This window comes from Lygodium microphyllum, chromosome 1 (genome assembly GCF_053477565.2).
Source record: "Lygodium microphyllum isolate KBCC chromosome 1, Lygodium_microphyllum_v1.1.10, whole genome shotgun sequence".
Lineage (NCBI taxonomy): Eukaryota > Viridiplantae > Streptophyta > Polypodiopsida > Schizaeales > Lygodiaceae > Lygodium > Lygodium microphyllum.
Genome location: NC_141135.1, coordinates 148066196 through 148085131, shown reverse-complemented (window position 1 = coordinate 148085131; position 18936 = coordinate 148066196). Strand labels below are relative to the sequence as shown.

Here is an 18936-nt window from a genome sequence, read left to right as displayed (position 1 = left end):
TGTTTGATATGAAGAGTCACCAGAGCCACTACAATGTCTCTTCACAGCTCACTACTGTCACTTCACTCTAGTCTTCACTTGAGTCTTCAACAGCTTCTTCTTCCACTTCTTTCAGCTCTTTTGCACTTGTATTCACCTCTTTCCAAGGCTAGAAAACTTTCCCAAAGTCACACATACATTCCACAGAACACTTACAGAACAGTCTACAGAATAGTACCAGAACAGAGACAGTACAGAACAGAACAGAAGCAGAAGCAGCTCTACAGAAGACCTACAGAAGGTTACAGAAGGTCATCAAAACTTCATAACTCATTCTCAAATCATTCCAAACTCTCACAAACCATTCAATAAACTTTCACAATATCTCATTCTTCATCAATCAATACTCCTTCCCTCCTTACAGAAAACAATCAGAACAAAACAGACCAAAACAGAACAAAACAGAAGGTATACAGAACCAATCAGAACCTATCAGAACATCACAGAACCATCAACAAACATCATGAACTTCCAAAACACAATCAATATCATCCAAAACACTCTCAAACCACTTCTAAATCAACCAATCATCCCATAAAATCAACCATTCAGCTCTCAAAAACAACAAAAATCAGCCAAAAAACAAGTCATTTCAACACTCAACAATTACGCATTGATAGCCAGATGTTTATACAAGCTGCTGATTGTCTTTGAATGGACTGAAACATGCCAACGATCATATGAAGAGTTGAAGAAGGCTATAATCACAGCACTAATTCTACGAGCCCCGAATTGGACCATAACCTTCCACGTGCATATCGATGCTTCTAAATTTGCTGTGGGGGCAGTGTTGTGCCAACCTGGCGAGCACAACCTAGACTATCTAGTTAGCTTTGCTATTAGACAACTCACGGAGACGGAAATGAACTACTCGACGACAGAAAGAGAGGGCTTGGCCATGGTGTTTGCTGTAAAGAAGTTCCGGCATTATCTATTGGCTACATCCTTTACCTTCTTTGTGGACCATCAAGCCTTGCTATACCTAGTGAACAAACCATGCGCTACAGGACGCATAGCTCAGTGGCTCCTTCTGTTTTTGGAGTTTGACTTCTCCGTGGTTGTACGAAAGGGAAAACAGCACTACATGGCTGATCATATGTCACGCATCCCCACAGGAGAATCTGCTGGAGAAGGCATTATCGATGAATTGCCAGACGACCACCTCTTTAACCTCTCCAGCGGAAGAGATTTATTCAAGGCCGGTTTAACGCCATATTGGACAGATGACATAGTCCAAGTGCTTGAGCACGGAATGCCTCAACGACCAATAGAGAAGGCAAGGCTGAGGCGACTTATTCTCAAAATCCAACCCTACCAGTTGATAGCAGGCCAGTTGTATCACTTAGGGCAAGATGGATTGCTGCGCAGATGCGTGTGCGAACATGAGATGCACGACGTGTTCTCAGAGACACACAGTGGGATTGTTGATGGACACTTTAGTAGAGACACGACGGCCCACAAGGTGTTGAAGTCTCAACTATGGTGGCCAACATTGTTCCGTGATGCCGGACGATTTGTTAAGCATTGTGACGAATGTCAATGGAGGAAGGTCCCTATTCACAAGGATCAAATGGAGTTGATCCCAATCATTGCATGACAACCCTTCGAAAAATGGGGAATCGACTTCATAGGACCCATCAGTCCCGTTGCATAGTATTCTTAGGCCAAATACATCATTGTAGCCACAGACTACCTAACGAAGTGGGTAGAGGTGAGAGCAATACGAAAGAATGATGCTCGAACAACTGCCAAGTTCTTGTAGGAGCAGGTGATCTCACGATTCGGATGCCCCATCAAACTAGTCAGTGACCAGGGGACACATTTCATCAATGAAGTGATAGCTCATCTCCTATCCTCCTTCCTAATTATCCAGCGGAAATCCTCCCCATACTACCCACAAGCAAACGGCTAGGCAGAATCCACAAATAAGATTCTTGTCAATGTCCTAACCAAGGTAGTCTCAGCCTCACGCAGCGATTGGGATAACAAGCTGATGGCAGCCTTGTGGGCTTACCGCACAGCTTATAAAACGGCTGTTGGACAAATCCCCTTTAGGTTGACCTACGGAACCGAAGCAATTCTTCCCATAGAATTCTTTGTGCCTAGCGTGCGAATTGCACTTTAGGAGCGATGGGAAGGAAAGAAGGCATGGACGCAACGCCTAGTTGAGCTCGAACGCCTCTCAGAGACTCACCTTCTAGCCACTCATGCACTCATATGTGAGAAGGCACGACGCAAGAGCTGGTTTGACAAGCATGTCAAGCAACGCAACTTCGAACAAGGCGACTTAGTGCTCCTATACTGAGTTAAGAGGCACAAGCAAAAAATGAAGTTTAGGGGTCTTGGACCTTTCAGAGTCTGTGCGATCAGTCGAACGGGTAACGTCGAGCTCGAGACTCTAGCCGATGAGGGAATAGGCTTCTTCAATGTTAGCCGTGTCAAGAAATATCCCCGACGCATCCTTTGCATAAGCTATCGATGTTGGAACCACCTGTCAAGGTACGAGTAGCCACCATCATCGAAATCGATGACGAGGATGAGGAAACCGTGGAGCCTACGTATCTGCACATCACGGTCATTGCCATGCGAACACGCGTCTTCAATGCCTTAATTGACGAGGGAGTGGACTTCAATGTCTTGACTCATGATCATTGGACCCAACTTGGCAAATCACCACTACAACCCACTAACGCCAAATTATCTGTACCAATGATTTTCTATGTACTGCTAGACACCAAGGACACAGGTATGGAGGCGTTGCTAGGGCGAACCTTCAAGAAGCAAACTCGTTGCAACGTTGATTATGAGTTGCAGCGCATTCACCTCGTCATAGGCAACATCCGCATTGATACACCTTTCAGCAAGGGCTGCGTGCTGGAACAGTCCGCACGGCACCGGTAGAACTATTAGCAGCCAAATCTAAGGAGAAGGGTAGTGCTCTGCCAGCACCCACCACCTCTTAAGAACCACTGCTCGTGGTAGGAAAAGCTAAGGCTCAACAGCCTAGTTTCCAGTGGAGCCTTAAATAGCCGCAACTGCCGCCTAGGAGTTGTCGCACACAACCTCATAAGACCCAAAGCTCTAATCCCAGGACACCAAGGCGTAGTTACAGAAATCGGCACATAATCAGGCAAAGGTGGGTCCCTAAAGCCCTCCTGCACGCACAAGGCTACTATGAGGAAAATGCCTGGATATGGATTCTTAAAGCTCACATAGCAAAGAACACCACTCATACGCTACCCCCAAGCCTGATCATCTCTAGCCCCATAGAACCTCAAAACCATAAACCGCAGTGCTCCCCAGGCCCACATCCATCAAGCTCATCCACACACATGCCCAAGAGAGTTAAACAGGCCTATTGGCCCAAATGACAGACATCATCACATGAGCCATCACCCGCTAGAGCCCATCCGACTACAATGATCCACTTTGAAGGTAGTAATCCATCAGAAGTAGCTGCTATTTTCCCAGCCCTAAGCCAGGAAGCCCAACCGAAACCTCAAAAGCACCCGCAACCACAACTATCCATTGTCAAAGGCTCTAGTGCTATCAAACCCCAACCACCAGAACGTCTTAAACCCTCTTACGAGCAGAAATCATTTTTGACATTGGTCTCAGATCTAGCCGAAGATACAGGGGATGACGTGATTGATTGCATTAGACGGCTCGATGCCACCTTCAGAGAGCTAGCTCTGAGCTATGACCGCTTGGACTTAGGCTTGTTGCTCGAGCCTTTTGCAACCGAAGTTCATACGATGCCTTGTTCTTGGGAGACCAGGAAGCAATTAAGAGCCAAACCGGTCGTGCAGCCGTCTGCATCCCTCCCACCGTGCCCCGATGACCTTCCCGCTGGATTCCACGTGGAGTTGGTGATTTAGGAACAGCAAGAAAAAGAAAAAGACCCATCCACCTTTAGCTTTCTCATGCCTAATAGCCTGCGGAGGGTTCTACCAATCAAGGTGATAAAGGAGGTAATCGCGACTGGCGGCCGATTGGGACAGAAATGGCTGGAAGAAAGGGAGAGGACCCCCACTCTGTGGAGAAGGGAAGAAGCAGAGTTTTGGCAAGACAAGGTGTTCGAAATACCACATACTGTATAGGGCTACCACTTCCAACCCCTATGGAGAAGGCGAGTGTGCGATATTAGCATGCTCGCCTGGATGGCTTTTTGTAACACCTTGCCCTAAGAGAGGAACGACCCCATATTCATGGCGTATCCTCGTAGGATAGGTGTGGATTTTGTTGCCACCCTCCATGGGCGTCATAATTTCCCAATCATCTACAACTCCAATGCCGCCTCCTTCGAACATGCCCTCCTTTTTGACTCAGGAAGCCTAAATGATTCCATGACGCGTTTTCTCGCGGACTTCTCTTCATGCCCCGATCCCACAATTTAGGCTGGAGCTAGCTCTGAGCTATGACCGCTTGGACTTAGGCTTGTTGCTCGAGCCTTTTGCAACCGAAGTTCATACGATGCCTTGTTCTTGGGAGACGTTTGAACTTGCCTTTGCAAAGGTAGCAAACTCCATTGTTGTATTGCTCAATAGCGAGATCTCCAAAGAGCAAGCCCTCAAACAACGCCTCATCACGTCATACGATCAACGAAACACTTCTGTCATCACCGACCAAGAAATTGCAGAATTATCCAAACTTGCTGAGACTGAATCCCCATTCTTGCGGCACTGGTACACTCTTAGGTTGCAATGGGAAGTAGAGGGATGCCGAGTCATGACAAACGCTGAGCAGTGCCGCGCAACCAAAACAGCGGAGTACGACTCCACTTATATCGCGCCAACCTTGTATAGAGTGTTAACCACTCTTCACGATCGCCCCCTAGAAGAGCACATCAAGGGACACCCTTACCTCGATCACCTACTGACTGAGGAGGAGCTACATATTGCTAGCCGCGGTGCCTCCGGTGACTTTCTAACAGATGTTCTCACTTACATTACACACGTTGGCACTCACCCTTTTGATCTCGACCGCGCAGCTTAGTTAGAGTACAACCCTGATTTCTACACTTGGTTCTTACGCCGGTAACTCCTAGGCCCATTATTGAATGTCCTCAATCTCCAAAACCTTCAATCCTAAGAATGATTCTTCTCAAGCTAGGAGGGGATGGGGAGTGAGGTGAATCAAGTGAGGAGAATCAATTAAAACCAATGAAAACCAAGTAAAACGCATAAGCACGTAAACAACGAGCGAGATAGGAAAATGTCAAAAGAACTTTGAAATAAAGGGCAAAAAGTTAAAGCCGGAAGGGAAGACTCCACATCGGATAGGATTTTCATGCTTTCATTCAATAAACACATAGAGTCTTTCTTTTTAGACTGACTTTTTTTACGAATTGTTAATGTGGAAGCACTAATGGAAACTTGGGATTATGACAGGAACAAAAGATGTCGCAACAAGACTGTGCCCACCGACTCCGTTCATGGAAGAGGAAAAAGCGCAGTACAGCATCACTCTTGAGAGTCGTGCCTACAACTAGCTTAAGTTCCGAACCATTCACAACGTAGAAGGTGTGGTGGCCAAGGAGGAAGCGGCTAGGAGAGTCATTGAACAATGCAACTTCATCAAGTACCTCAAAAAATTTGCGCAAGAATTTGACCACACAGTGTGTGGAGTTTCTCAGGTCTTACGACCCTGACAATGAGTGCGGCACTGTCACGGTAGGATTGGGAAAAAAACGCCAAACAAGTACAGGTTCGCTTAACCCTTGCCTTGGTGGAGAAGGCATTGGGACTGAGCCAAAGATAGAGAAGAAGCAGAAGAGGGATGTGTAGGCCATGCTGAGAAAGGAGGATGTGCTAACAAATGACGGCATCAACATCCAGGACATCCCTGATTCGGAAGCCAGATTGCAAGCAAAACTAGTACACGCACTCTTCTCCAGCCAGCGCTATAATGCCTTAATGCATCGAATCAGCGTGCTTGTGTTGGAGAACGTAGCGGCTCACACCCTGCATCATAGAAACATGAAACGGGGAACGGGAACGGGGAACGGGGACGGGGACGGAGACGGGAACGCCAAACCTAGGGAACGGGGACGTGGGAACGGGAACGACATTTAAAAAATCAAAATTCATGAAAAAAAATTAATATTTCACTCATAATCCATGTGGACTCTGGAGTGTTAAAACTTAAAACCAAGGTATATAATTTACAAGGACAAATCATTTTAAGTTTTAACTTTAAGATATCATGCATTATTCTAAAACTACTCATTAGAAATTGAATTGCAACTTACAAGGCTCAAGAGGTAAGCTATTCAATTATAAATAATAAAATCCATAATACATATGCCAAAAATCATAAATGATAAAACAATGAACAATGAACTAAACTTAAAAGTCTAAGCTAAAAGAACATGCCTATGGTACCATTGCCAAAAAACTTAAAAGATTACAAATATGAAATTGAAGTCTAATCTTTGAAAGAACATGCTCATTGCCCCAAAAAAGACTACAAATATAAAGTCTAATCTCTAGACTAAAGCAAAATGCGGCATGTCAAAGGGCAACTGCAAGACTGCAAGACTCAAGTACAAATATAATATCGGCATGGCACAACTGTCAACAACCCAAGTGTCACAGTGTCATCAATGATCATAATATCATATATAATGTAAATGTGTCATGTATCATGAGACTCGTGATAAGTAAGCTAAATCAAAGATTATGATCATGATCTGAGGCTGGTCTAGCCACTCCTGAAGTGCCAGCCTCATCATCATGTGTACCATGAATTGCTGCATCTTCCTCAACATCAGCATGTGTCTCCTCTTCTTGCTGCATCTCCCACTCTGTGAATGGATCAGGCTTTGTTGTCATACTGTTACATAACATCCTCAAATTAGCACTAACGAATACTAGATCGTTTGCCCTCTCCACACCAAGACGGTTCCTCTTCTTTGAAGTAATGTGAGCGTAGGTACTCCACAATTGCTCCAAACAAGAGGAGCTAATTGATTGACTCAAAATACGGATGGCTAGTTGCTGCAACTCAGGACCATCCGAACCATAGTTCTCCCACCACAAAGCTGCCCCAATCTTATAGCGATCCTCCTGTGCATCCCCACAACCAAAAGAATCCCGAAAGGTCCTATAACATGAAAACTGATCTCTGATCTTTCGTCTAGTACCATGATCAGGCACTAGACGAGACAATATAAGTCTCCATGCATCCATAACCTCACTGTCATTCTCCTGACCCTTGCCCTGGAACTCAGGATCCACAACAAATGCAGCTGCACGCATGGGTGAGCTATAGGAGTTCCACCTCGTCACAACTAAATGGTGTATTTCCTCATACGCCTCATCATTTGGTGCCAACTCCTGCAACTTTTCATTCAGCCTATCCACAGCCTCATATACCTTGCCAATGCAAGGTTGCATAGCATCCATAACCCTCAATAAATGTACAATGGGTGATACCATAGCATGTATCAGCTTTACATCATCCCAAAAAGTGGAGTTATTTGCTTTCTCCAAGCATAAGATACTTGTAGGAGTATCTGCCAATGTTGATGAGGTAAACTCATCACTAAGAAATAACTGCCTCAAGGCACCACTGCATTCTCTTAACCTGCCTAGCATCAAGAAGTTAAAGGCAAATTTGGTATTAGAGTATTTTAAAAGTGTCTTCTTCGACCGCAAAGAGAAGTGATGGGGAAGAAACTGGTGATTCAAAACAAAGCTAACCATTTGAGCTCCTTGCTCTATGACAAGTGCAATCCATGACAGGTTACCAATATCCTTTAGTAGGTTGTTCAAGCAATGAGCCATACAATATGAAACTATGATATGTGGATAATATCCCTGAATAATAGCACCTGCTGCCCTATTTGCAGGCTCTCCATCTGCAACAAATCCCACAACATGCTTTGGGCCAATAAGCTCAACACCTGTAACCCACTCTGCTGCAAGTACATCTGCTGACTTTCCTGTCCCCGATGCATCATGTGAAGATATAAAATACATTTCCCCACGAGAATAAGCAACCATACCATGAATGGATCGCTTGCGTGTATCACTCCAACCATCAGCAATCGAGGAAACTCCATTTTTAGCCCACATGCTCTTTCTAGTCACTGCTGCTTGCTCAACAAGGCGCTTTTCCTTGTCGAGCAAAGTGGTGTGTAAGGTCTCTGATGATGGAGGTACATACGAAGGGCCATACTCACCAATCTTCTTGCACATCAATTTAAAATACTCTGACTTGGCTGCACGAAATTGAATGTGGTTATGATAAAAAAAGCGTGCCACTGATGTATCCATCTCTTTCTTCTTCTTGGGATCCCAACTAGCATCAAGTGTGCTTTGTCTACGTGCAATATGTGGTGTTGTTGATGCCATGGCCGATGCAATGCCTGTAGTAGGTGTCGAGGTAGCACTTCCTGATACTGACCCTGCTCTAGATACATCTGATGGGGATGGTGTCACAAAAGTTGCAGGGTCAACTGCAACACGTCGTTGTCTAGATATAAGATAAGCTTGTTGACCTGCTACACGGTCACGAAGCTCCCTTTGCTTCTCAAGGTCACATTTGGACAAAACTGCACCTCTGAATTTGGCTCATGTAGGAGATGAGCTCGGACCTGATTATGCATAAATATTAAAATTTAAAATGGAACAAGTGGCAATTGGTAGTCCATATTCTAATATTTAAGTAACTTTGAAAAATTAAAATCAATAAAAATTTGAAATACAAATGCTCGGCTCAATGGATTACCTTGTTTGCTCCACTAGTTTGCTTGTATGGGCAAAGCTTGCAAGTCCATGGTCGAGATCCTCCACCACTCAAAGGGCGGTCAGCGTTTACTTCTTCCCACCATGACCAATCATCAGACCTTTTTCCTCGACCACCAACCCGACGAGCGGGGCGGGAAGATGAAGCCATTTATGGTTTCAGGCTGAAAATTGAAGGCCTTAGGTTCAAGAGTCCAGAGAAGGAAAAATTGAAGGCTGAAAATTGATTATTGAAGGCTCGAGAGAAGGAAGAAGGCTCAAGAGTCAAGACTCACTCAAGAGTCGAGAGAGAAGGGAAAGGGAGAGAAGGGAGAAGAAGAAGAAGATTCATGGAAGAAGGAAGAAGAGAAGGGAGAAGTGAAAAGAAGGTAGAAGGAAGAAGAGAAGGAAGAGAAGAAAGAGAAAGAAGAGAAAGGAGAAGAAGGAAGAGAAGGAAGAGGTTGGAGGTGGGAGGAGAAAGAAGAGAAAGAAGAAGAAGGAAGAGAGGGAAGAGAAGAAAGAGAAGAAAGAAGAAGAACGAACAGAAAGAAGGTGGCTGGGCTTGGGACCTAGGGGCAGGAGAACTGGGCCAGGCGGGAGCAGGCGGGATGCAATAGAACAGGGCACAGGCGGAAACTGGGCGTGGGCGAAAACTGGGCGCGGGCGGCCCGCAGGTCATTTTGCCATGTGGCATTCCCTGTCCCGTTTTAGACAGGGAACGCAGCAGGGAACGCGCTGCGTTCCCTGTTTGAAACGAGACAGGGAACGTTCCATCATTTGGAAACGCAGTCCGCGTCGGATACATGCCGGGGACGGCGATTCCATGTGCCGAGGGGCCGTTCCGGTCGTTTCTTGTCACTATGCCCTGCATGAAGTTGACTGGAACGGTTATGTGCACAAAACTATCGACCTGGCGGCTAAAGCACTAGCTTTAGGAAGCACACCCGCAGGAGGAGAGTCCCCAGCTTCCAAGGCCACGGAAAGAAAGAAGGCCTTGTCCAAAGCCTCATTTATTGCCTATGGAAGCATTTTGATTGCGCTCATCTAGGAGGCAGTGAAAGAGGCACAGGATGCAGAAGAAGGGGAAGGAGAAACACCCGACAGGTCACCCCCTCACCCGGACCAAGAGAGGTCTAGCAATAGGACCGAGATTGATAAGGAAGGGCAGGGGCAAGAAGAACAATCGGGTAAAAAGCAGGCCAAGGAACCCAAGAAGAAGACAGCGCAGAAGAAAAAGAAGCCAGATGAAGGCCGTAGGAAGGAGAAAGAGGATTTGGAAAAGGCAAAAAGACAATCCCTTAGGGAGACCGAGGAGAGGGAGAAGAAGAAGAAACAAGTAGAAGAAAAAAAAAAGAAGTCAAGAGGGTCTAAAAGGTGTCAAAACAGGAGGCTGAGAAGAGAAAAATAGAAGAGCAGGAAGAAAAAGAGAAACTGGAGGAAGAGTACAGGAAAGCTGAAGAAGAAAGACAAAGAAGAGTTGCGGAGGAAGAAGAGGAACTAGGAAGGAAGGAGGAGGACTTGGCCGAAGCCACACGACGGTCCATTGAGCAGCAGTGCAGGGCTGATGATTCGAGAGCCTGGAGCCCGTTGAGGGAAGAAGGGCCTAGCTCTAGCATGCAAGTACCAGAAGTCACGCCACCCGCTGTCCTTGAAGGCAAAGGCAAGGCCCTCCTCCATCCTATCCCCACCCTCATGGTACCCTCCACCGAACCAACCACCCTCACCCCTAGCATCCCCACCAGCATGGAGGTTTCCAACTTCGTGGCTTGGATGCAATATTTTATCAATAAAAAAATGGCCTAGGAAAAGAACACAGAAACCACAGCCACGGGGCAAAAGAGACCAGCCGTAGATGCTGAGTCCAGACAGGACCAGAAGTGTCCGAGAGTGGAAGCCTCGACCACCCCAATCCACACAACAGTAATGCCACCAGCCAGTTACGACGAGTATGTCACGGAGTTGCTTTTCCAATTGGAGAGGGTGAAGGAGGAAAAGAGGATGGCTGTGGGGCTGAGTTGGTGGCGGAAAAGGAGTTAGTAGCCGCCTTCCAGCTTGAAAAAACCCACACAATAGCCATGCAACAACGACAGATCTTCGACCTCAAGCAGGAATTAAAGGCCAAGGAAGACATGAAAGAAAGCTACAAGCAGCGGCTCGAGAATGAGAATCAATAATTGGTGCAGATGCAGTGGGAATATAAGCTCCTCTTGATGCAACATGGGGAATTGGAGGCAAAAACCGCCAACATTGAGCAAATGATGGAGGAATTAAATGCCAAAGAAGAGGAGAGAAAGCAAGAGAGGGAGCAGTAGCAAAAGGAGATTGAGTCTATGACTGATCAACTACACTTGGGAAGGAAAGAGCACGAGAATATGAGCAGAGAACTCAAGGCCCAGGAGTAGAAGCCCGTAACTCTGGCACAGAAGCAGGGGGAAAGCATGGAAGGAATGAACAAAAGAGCAGAGGAATGGGCAATCAGAATGAAAAACGGGTGAAGACACTGGCACGGCGCCTCACTTTGGTGGAGAAAGAAAAATCCTTGCAGAAAGTAAAGTAGATGCCGCCTAGACAGCCTTCAGTGCCTAGCAACAAGCCTTTCTCAACACATTACTGGACATGACCCACCCAGAGGGAAAGGAGTCGTTGGAGGTGATGTAGAAAAAAGTGGGCATCGTACGCAGAGCTCTGCATGTGGGGCTATAAATGCCACCCCAACTTGCGGAGGTTAGGCTAAGCTTAGAAGAGCAACGAAAGTACCTACTACTGGCCAGCCTAACCTCCTAGGAATTGGACGCATTGGGACTAGAAGACCGGCAGGGGGAGGAGAGTGACCTTGAATTCGTTATATGGAGAATTAGAGAAGAGGTAATCCCACAACCCCCCTTGTCGCATGTCCAAGAACAACAACAGACTGATCCATCCATGGAGAGACAAGCCGCACTAAGGGAGAGACGAAGAAAATTAGTGGAGGAAACCAGGAAGCAATTAAGAGCCAAACCGGTCGTGCAGCCGTCTGCATCCCTCCCACCGTGCCCCGATGACCTTCCCGCTGGATTCCACGTGGAGTTGGTGATTTAGGAACAGCAAGAAAAAGAAAAAGACCCATCCACCTTTAGCTTTCTCATGCCTAATAGCCTGCGGAGGGTTCTACCAATCAAGGTGATGAAGGAGGTAATCGCGACTGGCGGCCGATTGGGACAGAAATGGCTGGAAGAAAGGGAGAGGACCCCCACTCTGTGGAGAAGGGAAGAAGCAGAGTTTTGGCAAGACAAGGTGTTCGAAATACCACATACTGTATAGGGCTACCACTTCCAACCCCTATGGAGAAGGCGAGTGTGCGATATTAGCATGCTCGCCTGGATGGCTTTTTGTAACACCTTGCCCTAAGAGAGGAACGACCCCATATTCATGGCGTATCCTCGTAGGATAGGTGTGGATTTTGTTGCCACTCTCCATGGGCGTCATAATTTCCCAATCATCTACAACTCCAATGCCGCCTCCTTCGAACATGCCCTCCTTTTTGACTCAGGAAGCCTAAATGATTCCATGACGCGTTTTCTCGCGGACTTCTCTTCATGCCCCGATCCAGCCTTTATAACCACCTGTAATTATAAGCACGGGCACAATGCACTACACAATAAGGTAGACACCTCCCCTTAGGTAGAGCACCGCACCCTTTCCTTTCAAGCATCACAAAGGCGATGAATCACCGACTTCGGAGGCCCCCGACAACCACTTGCTATCCGTTTGACTTCTCCAACAAACCTTATTACCAAGCTTCCATGAGCACCCGAGTTTAGAGGTAGCCCTGCCCTTACACGACTACTTCGCCAACTGCCTCTTAAACACCAACAGTTGACAAGAGTGCCATGGGATTGGCACCCGTCTCGGAGGGGGATAATGTTAATCCCAAGCCAAGAAGGCGGAAGACGCCAAGAAGGCGGAAGAATGCCCAAGCCGAGAAGGCGGAAGAATGAATGAAAAAGCGAAAAGAAGATGGAAAAGGAGCAAAGACATGCAGGCGGCCTCTAAAGCTAAGTCGGGGCCAAAAGCGTAGTTTTAAATAAAAAGTGCCTCAAAAACTCCAAAAACTCTTGTAAAAGAGCGCCAGGCTTTCTCCTGTGCCACTTGTAAAAGAATAATCAGGTATAGGCTTAGGGCATAAAGCAAGAAGAGGGAATTAGAAAAAGGGACCTTGCCAGAATGGTTGGTTATGTAGAAAGGGATGGGCGCCCATGGGGTTTTAGGGCTTGTATATATAAAGTTCAAAAAGTGAATGGAAGCTCATTATTTGGTGTGTGGCTAACAAGAGCTCTTCTCTTCCTCTCTTCTCCTCCTCTTCTTGCTTGTGTGTGCTCTTGAGAGAGGGAGTGTGAGAGTGTGAGGGAGTGAGTGTCTGAGAGTGAGGGATCAAGAGGGTGAAGCTCTCACCATCTTCTCTTATCTTCTCTTATTCTCTTTTCTTCTCTTCTCTTCTCTTGCGCGCGCGGCTATGGTGGATGGAGCTTGGAGATGGAGGAGGCTTGAGGATGCTTAAGCTAGCATCTAGGATCGTGGAGCTACTGGTGTGTGCGAGAGAGAAGGCAACTCATATCGGCATCAAGGTAAGCTCACTACACTCGTAGGATCGAGGGCGCGTCGGCTATGTGAGAGGTAGTCATTAGAGCTCGCTTGAAACGCTTGAAACAATAAGCGGTCCGTGGGTCTTGGCAGTTGAGCGAAAGCTCCCACAATTATGATAGTGATGCCTCATCATAGATTCATCATTCATATGACATAGGTCTCTTTTTTTTTTGTATTAGATATACTAGACTGTAGGTATATGATGTATCGCATGTTTTGCGTAGCCCATGCGACCACGATGGTCTCATCTTATTTTATAATGAAATGGCTATTTCCACTTTAAATATGTATTCTATGATCTATCATTAAATGATTTATGGTTTTTGTTATTTAAAAAATCATCTTAAATTTTTTTCATACTAATATCGTATCGTACCTTATAAAATCATAAGGTACCAATTAGTACCGTATTTTATCGTACTGTACCATACCGTACCTTACAACTATGGGAGCTCACAACCAAGAGATGACAGATTGACATGACTAACATAGGCCGGCTAGCAATCACAAGAATTTGGAATATTTTATGACTTCACGTATCTTGAATCATCACCAAGTAAGATGGAGTGGTTCCCTATTGAGATTTGACTTCGTCGTTGCCTATAGGTCTAGCGACCAACAAGGAAAGCTAGATGTTTTATCTTGAAGATCCTATCTGGCACCAAAAGAAGGCAATGAAGCCCATGACCAACATAATTTAGTAATCTTTAAATGTGAGTAATTGAAGTTAAGGGTCCCTCGAAGCGAAAGGTGATAGGTGTGAAGTTTGTCTTTAAAACCAAGTACCTTGCAGATGGTTCCTTAGACAAGCATAAAGCTAGGCTTGTTGCTAAGGGTTTTGCCCAGAGGGCATGATTAGACTATTTTGAGACTTTTGCACCTACGGCTCGAATGTCTATTATTTGGGTTATTTTGGCTCTTGCAGCCCACCACCACTGGCATGTTTATCAAATAGACGTGAACTCTACCTTCTTGAATGGAGTCCTTGAGGAGGAGATTTATGTTCCATAGTCTCCTGGTTTTCTTATGTAGGGGAAGGAGGACCATATCTATAGATTACAGAAGGCCCTCTATGGCCTAAAGCTAGCTCCCAGAGCTTGATGACCCCAACCTATGCTTCTAGGTTGAGGGTGAGAGGTGTGTTTTACTCATCTTATATGTGGATGATCTTATCCTTACAAGGAGCCATACTCACAAGATTGATCATACTTGGGAGATTTTGTGAGATGAGTTTGACATGACCGATCTAGGGATCCTTCACTTCTTCCTTGGCTTGGAGGATTATCAAATGGCATAGGGTATCTTTGTTTCACTGCATAGGTTTATTTCCGAGCTTCTCTCGGAGTTTAGTATGGCCAATTGTCAGCCTCTTTCATGCCCCATGGACCTAGAGTCCAAGCTTTTGGTAGTTGGAGTTCCCCTTACGGATGCCACCTGTTACAGGATGTCTTGTTGGCTCTCTCATTTGGCTTATTGACACTTGGTTGGATATTTGTTTTGTTGTGGATCTGTTGTCTTTTTTCATAATGAATCCCACTTTGGAGTGTTGAAGCGCGGCCTTGCATGCTCTTGTTTATTTGCAGGGGACTTGATCCTATGGGATCATGTATAGAGAGGGGGTTACTCTCTCTGGTTGGAGTGATTAACAAGCAGCCTACTGTAGCCCTTTCTTCTACAAAGGCCGCATATCCTGCTTTATGTTCTACAGCTATGGCAAGCTCTAATGCACTTTTCTCTATATCTAGCAAGTGCAAAAGAAATAAGTTTAATAAATAATTAAATATATAAAGTAATAGAAAGATACAAATTTTTTTTCTGTTGTGTTATGATAGTTGGGCCCTTATTTGTGAGCTATGCAATTGTACCCCACGTCACAATCATACTCTATTGAGCTATGAAACATTGTAAGGGCTCTCCTCCATACCTCCTTGGCCCTAGAGCAATCCCATACACATAGTCCCTATGTCTCTTGTGGCTTTGCATCTAACACAAGTATTTGGATCTTTGCCATAACTGAGCCAAGTGCCAAGTGCTAGACCCATGTGTGCTTGAAACTAACCTTCTTAGCAAGGGTGGTAAATAACCTGATTTAATACAAATTACAGGAAGCGATAAATTCATAAATATGAAAACACACACTTTACTAAGCAATCTTGGACAGCTGATATCCAATTGGCCCCAACAATTGGTGCCCCTTGTGGCATTTCTTTAACTTGCATTGCTTAAGATTGAAGCACATTGAGATATGGGCTGATCTCATTTAATCTTCAATACAACAGTTGTCATAAATGACCAGAAACTCTTTAGATCAATTTTCCCTTTGATTGATCTTCAATCCGCACACTATTGGGTCTTCAAACTCTTGCATGTAGGCTACAGTAAATGGAGAATGGGCTCACCCCTCAGAACAATTGTAAATTCTCTATCTACAATTGCCATAGAAGGTGCGAGGTCTTCATTTAATGGACACGGATCCCAAGGAAACCCAAATTGCAATTGCAAGTCGGGGTTTCAGCAGCAGTTTCCTCAATTGCTGTTCACTTGCCAAAGTGGTGATTTTTGTTCAATACCCACATGGTTCAAGAGCATTCTTAGGCCTAGGGAACGTTGGAAAGGATGGGTTTTTCCTATGACTTACACCTGTGGAAGCTTGGAGGTCATGGCTAATGTTTTGCGACTTGCACAAGTGTGGAACATTCTCATAATAATTGTGGCTCATTGAGGGCACACAATGATGTCTATTCACATTGATCCTGGATGTTATGCAGGATGAACTGGATGTGGAAAATGGATCTTCTCATGCAGTTGGATGTGGACTTGTGCATGGATGGGGCAACATTTATTTTGTAGAGATGAAGTGGTTGTGCGGCGGATGGAGAGTTTTTTTTTATATTCACCACGTGAACTTTGATTTTAGTGGATGCAGATGCTGCAAGATGTAGGTCTCCTTCATTCAGTCTGGCAAGACAATGAAGATCTAGTCTTGCATGGGTCAGCTTTGACTCAATTTGTGATATTCCGAGAGGTGGAAGGAGCTGCATCCATAGACCATGTATCTATTTGATGAGTAAACTCAAGAGCAAGCCACAGGGGCAGGGTGTCAGGACCTTTTTGGACTAATTATCTACGAGAACTTGATAGGTCTTGGTTGGCAACAACAATCAGTTGTCACTTTCCATGCATCTTGTGAGAAGCAAGAGTTTGCTGTCTAGACCATGGCAGTTGGTCAGATGAGGAAGGCTTTCCTTGAAAGAGAGAGTGCAGCTGATCAAGGAGTTGAGAAAAGGATGTTGGACATTGCAATCAGTCTGGCAGTCATGGCTGAGAAACTCTGGAATTTACTAGTTTGGAAATTGCAATCAGTCTGGGAGTAATGGTTGACACTGTGGAATTTACTACTACTAGTTCTAGGTATGGCTGAAGATCAGTGTTTGACTCACATCACAGTATATTAAATGTTCCTCTACTATTTATCTGTATCGATTCTTCTGATTTTTTGGTCACTTTTGAAAGCTAAACAGGAAGTATGTCTTCACTGACTTCATTTGATTGTGCTGAGCAGCTCAAGCTTTCAAAGAGTCTCATTTTTTCAGAATCATAGGAGTGGGATGGGGTGCAAGGATGCCCCAGCTAATTTGTGTGTCACATGCTTCAAACGAATGTCTTACCTTCTCCTTCCCGTTCCCGTTCCGGTTCCTGTTCCCATTCCCAGCCGCTCGCTATCCTCAGCCCCTCTTTCCCTTCCACTTCCAGTCCCCCTTTAAAAGCTTTATCTGTTTCGGGCTTGGTAAAATGCAGGAAAAATTGTTTAATATTTTTGAATCTCTTATTCATGGCTTGTGTGGATTTGGTGTAGGTCTCTCAGTATCAGATGGATGAGCTAGGATGGCCACATAGCACCCTCTATACGCAACCAGAACATAAGATTGCCACCTTGATTGAATGGCACCATGGTGGGACTGAGGTTTTTGTGGAAGGGTCCTGGGATAACTGGAGCACAAGGTGCAGTAGTTCCTTATTTGAAGATGGCTTTAAAAGAGTACCTTTGATTCTTTTGAAAAATTGAGTGAACATAACGTGACAACATAGCAGTTGTGATTGAACATAGTTGACACACATGAATGAAGAGAATCGGCAGGCTTTCTTTCTTCCTTGAGTTGATTTCGCAGGAAACTGACTTTCGTGATACACAAAATGAGCAGGATTCCATTGCACAGAGCAGGAAAAGATTTCACATTGGTCAAGTTTCTTCCAGAAGGAGTATACCATTACAGGTTCCTTGTGAATGGTGAATGGAGGCATTCACCAGATTTGCCATACTTGCATGATGAAATGGGCAATCCCATTAATGTTCTTGATGTACAGGTAAGTGTGTGTGCAAGAGAGGATTCCGGTTGAAGAGATGATTAATAAAGAACCGATTGAATTTAGAGGGGAAGATGTTGTGTACATATGAGATGATTGGTGTTTGACGACAGGATTTGGTTGCTGAGAATCTGGATGGTGTTCAAGATTTGGAGGCTCCGGGGTCACCAGACGTGAGCTATGACAGTCCTTTTTTTGGTCCAGAGGAGTACAGTAAAGACCCACCCCTTCTGCCTTCTCAGCTGCATCTAAATAACCAGCTGGAATGCTGCTATCCTCTGCAACAATTGGGTGCCTCTGCAATTCGGCCACAACATGTCATCCTCAACCACCTTTTTGTAGAGTCCAGAAAAGCAGCTGCTGCCTCCTCCTCATCGTCATCATTGCCTTCATCTTGTCCAGTACTTGCTATTGGCTTCACCCATCGCTTCCGCACAAAATATGTCACTGTTATCTTGCACAAACCTTTTTCAAAGAGATAGCTTAGCACCAACCATGTGAGGAGACTTGTTATTGGTACAAATGACAAAAACATGTGATCACCATTTCCATCTCTAGCTCTTAAACATATCTTTGAGATTTTTTGACGCCTTGTGCTTGTAAGTGTGAAATCTTGTGGGAGCAGGTGTTTTTTTTTGTTTCTTTGGGGAAGCCGCACATATACTTTTTTGTTATTTGTCGAGACAGCAGAAGGCTCATAGCATTCAACATAGCTTTAGCTAGTGGTGCAGTGCTTGTGTAGTCGTCATGACGATCATTTTAAGTAAAAATTTGGGATGTGAAATGATTAATATTTAATAAAAATAACTTTCATGGATAAGCTTGTTATTCAAAGCACATAGAAAAAATAGGCAATCAAAACCTTAATCATAGAGCTCTGCTCATGACTAAGGTACTTTAGATAAGCCATAGAGTCTGCAGTCCACATTTCCAACCAAGCAAGTTTAGGAATTCCACCATAGAAGACTTGATTATTTCTGGAGCATTACCTAGCAAGAAAAGCTTCAAATTATCTTGAGGATAAAATAAGGTTTCAATCGTCTAATTGTAATGCAAGCCTGTTTCTGTATTGAGGGCAAGCATTCGCCTCCATGCCACCATCCTACAAAACATGAATCAAGTTCTCAGGCTGATCACATTTTCCAATCTGTTGAGTAGCTGATAAACCTCTTCAATGTGA

General features: G+C 44.9%; 1 protein-coding gene across 2 annotated transcripts in view; it reads left to right on the top strand.

Moving 5' to 3' along the window:
• The window catches only part of LOC148041798 (SNF1-related protein kinase regulatory subunit beta-2-like), a 62039-nt gene extending 43561 nt beyond the window's left edge, over nt 1-18478 (top strand). For both annotated transcript variants that reach the window (XM_087682491.1, XM_087682501.1), the window contains 3 exons: nt 17248-17393; nt 17594-17756; nt 17870-18478. In XM_087682491.1, the coding sequence (XP_087538617.1) occupies nt 17248-17393; nt 17594-17756; nt 17870-18238 (678 nt within the window). In that variant the 3' untranslated portion in view covers nt 18239-18478. The remainder of the gene's footprint in view (nt 1-17247; nt 17394-17593; nt 17757-17869) is intronic.
• The last annotated feature ends 458 nt before the right edge of the window (nt 18479-18936 follow it).